The following is a 4,874-nucleotide window of genomic DNA, read 5'->3' on the forward strand; positions in this document are numbered from 1 at the left end:
AAAATTAGTGTACATGGCCTACTAGCAAATTTTGGTAATGGCAATCCTACATACAACACTTGTATCTTGGGAAGAAGCTTTTTAAACGCATTATTTTTTGGAGATGGGGTCTCACATAGCCCAGGTTGGCTTTGAGCTTGATATGTAGATGAGGATGATCTTGAAGAAGTCTGGATCCTACCACCTATACCTCCTGATTCATAAAGTACTACAGTGGTACCAGGACAGAGCAGTGAGCAGTTTGTCAGTCACTTTAAAGTGAATGATTCCTAATAGATCAGTCAACTCCTTTTAACCCAATTATACCTATCATGTTCATGAATGTTCCAGTCCTTTGAGTCATAACCAGAGATAAAGTAAGTCAACTTTATCTCGCCCCCCTCTACTGCAAGGTCAGCTTCTAGACTGGCTACCTGAGTATGGCTGGTGGGGTTTTTTTGTTAATTTTTTTTTCAGGTTTAACATTAAACCTGATGCTAAAATATCCCAACAGGTGGTATTTATTTTTATTTTATGTGTATTTATGTGTATTGCCTGCATGTAGGTAAGTGCACCCGTGTTGGTGCAATGCCTGTGGAAGACAGAAGAGGCTGTTGGATCCCCTGGAACTGGAGTTACAGTTATTAGCTGCCATGTGGGTGCTGGGATTCGAACCTAGGTCTTCTGCAAGAACAGTCAGTGTTCTTAACTGCTGAGCCATCTCTCCAGCTCCCAATATTCTAACAGTTGTAAGAAAGACTGTACAAAATTGTTCTGATAAGATCATATTTTAATTGCCTGTGACATTGACATATCACATAATGGTTCAAAATTAAGTCTGGCAGAGTTTTAAAGAAAAACAACTGAAGTGGGTATATGAATCCTTAATTTTCAGGGAGTTCCTGATAAAGATCCAGGCAGGGGAGAACAGTTTGAAACTGTCCTGGAAACGAGCACTTTTCATGTCAGGGTTTTCTTTACTCACTTTACTATGAGATAACTGAAAAGCCAGCAAGGACTCCCCTGGTTTCAGGTAACAGTTCCCCAAAGCAAAGTCTCACTTCCTCTGCACGGTGGTGAAGGCTGGCATTTGGATGGGCTGGATCGGGTGGACAGGCTGAAACACTGGCTTCTTTCTCACTTCAGAGTGGGTTTTCACTGTAGGGAGCAGCTGGTTCCTCTTGATAATCTGTAGGGCCAGCTGGGTATTACCTAGGAAAACACTTTTCATTAAAAAACCAAGCGCAAAGCACTACCACAGTACAGAGCTTATCATCAGAACCCTGCAAGGGTGAAGCTGGCCCAGACACCTGTGCTCTGCTCTGCAGCCCTGGTTGTGCACTGGAACACAAAGCCTCTGCCCACAACAAGTTCTCATTTAAGTGATGTGCAGCATGCTCTGTGTCACATCTAGCAGTATGCTAGGCAAGTGCTCTGCCACTGGGCTATTTCCTAGTCCATATATAAATATATATAGTTCCTTTTGAGACAGGGCCTCCCTATAGCCCCGGTTGGCCTAGAACTCACTATGTAGACCAAGCTACCCTTAATCTCACAGAGATCCACCTGCTCCTGCGTCCCAAGTGCTGAGACTAAAGGTGTGTGCCACCATACCCAGCCTCCATATATTTTGTTTTTTGAGACAATATCTTTCTAACCAAGGTTGACCTGGAATTCACTATGTTGCCCAGGATGGCCTCAAACTCCAGGAATCCTTCTGTTTTAACCTCTCAAGTGCTGGGATTAAAAATATGAGCCACGAAGCACAGCTGGCTAGCCCTCTTTACCCCAGTCCCTACATTCCTCCCTTCTAATTCTACCAATGATCTGTATCCACGGATCTATTTTTACTTTGTATTTTGAGATAATTTTTCCAGGCTGGCCCTGAACTCACTCTATAACTCAGGCAGACCTGTAGACCTGCACTTTGAATTCCCCTGCCTCAACCTCCTGAATACCTGATATTGCAGGTGTGAACCACTAGGCCCAGATTCCACAGCATTCCTTTTAGTGAACCCATCAGTAAGTTCACATGCACCCCCTCCAGAGGCACGACTTGGATATATGTTTTGATAAAAGATTCCTGGAAGAATGGGCTGACTGTAAAACTCATTAGTGACATCTGCTCAAAGCCTATAGTGTACTACTCAAAGCAACTGGCATTCTGATTCATGTTCTCAATGGCGAGTCATTTAGCTGCCTAAGAGAAGCATAATTTGTAGGGACTAATTATAAATGTCAGTAAATATTCTGCAGTTTTCATAGATAAAAGGAAATATTAATTTTTAAGTAGGAATCTGTATGACACCAAGGCCTCGCTAACGTTTTTTTCTTTCTGCAGTATAAAGGACAGAATGCAGGCCCTTATATGTGCACACTAGACAAGCACTCTACACTGAACTACAGTCCCCAGCCCTTACCTTTTTAAAATTAAATTTTATTTACTATTATTTGTGTATGTGTGTGTGGGCATGTGTGCCATGGTGTGTGTTTTGAAGTCAAAGGGCAACTTTGGGAGTCACTTCTCTCTTTCACCTTTACATGGGTTCTGAGAATCAAACTCAGGTCATTAGGCTTGCACTTTAGGGAGGTAAGTGCCTTTACCTGCTGAGCCATTTTGTTGGTTCCTTAAATTTTTTATTCAGGAAAACCTGAAGGGTAATATATTTCCAGGATGATGAGGTTCTGAATTTGTTTTTGAGATGGGCATGACTCTCCTGCCTCTGCCTCTCAAATGCTGTTAATTACAGGCCTAGACGAGCATGCCTGGTCCTGAGTTTTGAATTTCAAGAGAAACAGATCACAAAAACCATGAGCTCCCTGAAGGACAAGCCCTAAAAAGGATCACTCACCATTTTGCAGTTCAAGGTAGACTGCCAGCAAGATGGCCTCAGGGGGCACTTCTTTGGGATGGATCATTGAAGCCGCCTTTGCTCCAAAGAGAAAAACACCCATTAACACAAGGAGCTTAAGACACAAATTGCGAATATGCCACAGCGAGAAGCAAGATCCTACCAGAAAGAGCAGCCATCGAAGAAGCATGGTTCATTAACACAGGGGTTCCAGAGGCTCCCCTGTCCCTCAGCTGCTTTTGTTTTGGTTGTTTTTCTGAGGTAGGCTCTCACAGTATAGCCCAGGATGGACTGGAGCTTGCAGCAGTCATCTTGCCTGAGCTGACCAAGTGAGTGTTGAGGATTATGGGAGCTACTATGCTTGGTAATTTGGACACACACAAAGGAGACAGGCCTTAAACTCAGAGATCCTCCTGCCTTATCTTCCAAACTACTGGATTATGGGATTATAGACATGTGTCACCACACTCAGTTTCAACTTTGTCTTTAACCTACCACTAACCCAGACATGTAAAATGATCCTTTTCTCTCATCTGTGGCATAAAGTAGGTTTCACAGGCTCTATCCATTTCCTGTCCTTTTTTTTTTTTTGAGACAGTGTCTCCCTGTAGCTCCAACTGGTCTGGAACTTGCTATGTAGACTAGGCTGGCCTCCATTCCACAGAGGTCTGCCTGCCTCTGCCTCCCTCCTACCTCCTAAATGGCTGGGATTACAGATATGTATGATCATGCCTTTTTTTAAAGAAATATTTTATTTTTATTTTATGTGTATGAGTGTATTGCCTGCATGTATGTGAGTCCACCTGTGTCATGCAATGCCATGGAGGTCAGAAGAGAGCTTTGGATTCCCCTGGAACTGGGTGGAGTTAAGAATTGTTTGTAGCCGCCATGTGGGTGCTGGGAATCGAACCCAGGTCCTCTGCAAGAGCAGTCAGTGCTCTTAACTGCTGAGCCATCTCTCTAGCCCCTATCATGCCTTTTTAAATTTCATTTTTTCTGGTTTTTTTTTTTTTTTGACTTTTTGAGACAGAGCCTTCCTGTATCCCCAGCTGGCCTGGAACTGACTATGAAGACCCCGCTGGCCTTGAAATTACAGAGATCTGCCTGCCTCTGCCTCCCAAGTGTTGGGATTAAAGGCGTGCACCACCCCACCCAGCTGTAAATTTCATTTTTAAATTTTTTATTATATTTATTTAATGGGGGGTACATGGCACAACATGCATATGGAGGTCTAAGGACAACAGAACTCAGGTCAGCAATAGAACTCAGGTCAGACAATAGAACTCAGGCTTGGTGGGAGTGTCTTTACCTGCTAAGCCGTCTTGTCAGTGTTGGTTTTTACATGCTTGTTGTTTTGAGACAAGCTCTCATGAAGTTACCCAGGCTGATTTTTTAACATTCCAGTGGCCTGCCTCAGCCTCCCCAGTAGGAGGGTCGACAAGCCTATGCCAACAGTCCTGTTTTTCTTCTCTCTTCCACTTTACCAGCTTGGAGTTCTTGCTCTATATTTTTAGCTGTATGAACACCACTGATTCTATACTCTAGTCCCATGCTCAGGTCTGCTACTGCCACTTCACTGCAGATAACAACTACATTTACAACTAAATCTGCATGCAGCTGGGCATTGTGGGGCAGGCTACAACCCCAGGATATGGGAGGCAGCAGCAAGCCTACAACAAAGAAATATACATGAATTTTCCTAAGTGAACACTCAGTACTATTAGCTGCAAGTTGCTTGTGAGATTGAGGCCAGACTGATCTCCACAGTGAGGTCAGTCTAGTTGGTGCTACAGGGAGACCCTGTCTTAAAAAACAAAACAAAGTGTCGGGAGCCGCTAATCATTCAGCTGTGTCAGGCTTGTTTACTGAGTGTGTGTTATGCACACCAGTATCTAATCTGCCTTATTAGGAGGAATATGTTTATATGGAGAGCCTCACAACACTTGCAATAGTGGAAGCCTTTGATCTGACCGCTCCCTGACCCTCAGATACAGGTGGGGAAGAACAGCAGTTGTAACTAATTGAGTTCTTCTGTATAAAAAG

At 43.6% G+C, this 4,874-nt stretch overlaps 1 protein-coding gene across 4 annotated transcripts in view; it reads right to left on the minus strand.

The window, feature by feature from the left end:
* Positions 1-751: 751 nt before the first annotated feature.
* Cnot10 (CCR4-NOT transcription complex subunit 10) overlaps positions 752-4,874 on the minus strand; it is an 85,197-nt gene continuing 81,074 nt past the window's right edge. For all 4 annotated transcript variants that reach the window (XM_008851932.2, XM_008851930.2, XM_008851933.2 and 1 more), the window contains 2 exons: positions 2,832-2,907; positions 752-1,191 (listed from right to left, as the gene is read on the minus strand). In XM_008851932.2, the coding sequence (XP_008850154.1) occupies positions 1,037-1,191; positions 2,832-2,907 (231 nt within the window). In that variant the 3' untranslated portion in view covers positions 752-1,036. The remainder of the gene's footprint in view (positions 1,192-2,831; positions 2,908-4,874) is intronic.

The sequence above is a fragment of the Nannospalax galili genome, unplaced genomic scaffold (genome assembly GCF_000622305.1).
Source record: "Nannospalax galili isolate Female #2095 unplaced genomic scaffold, S.galili_v1.0 scaffold2926, whole genome shotgun sequence".
NCBI lineage: Eukaryota > Metazoa > Chordata > Mammalia > Rodentia > Spalacidae > Nannospalax > Nannospalax galili.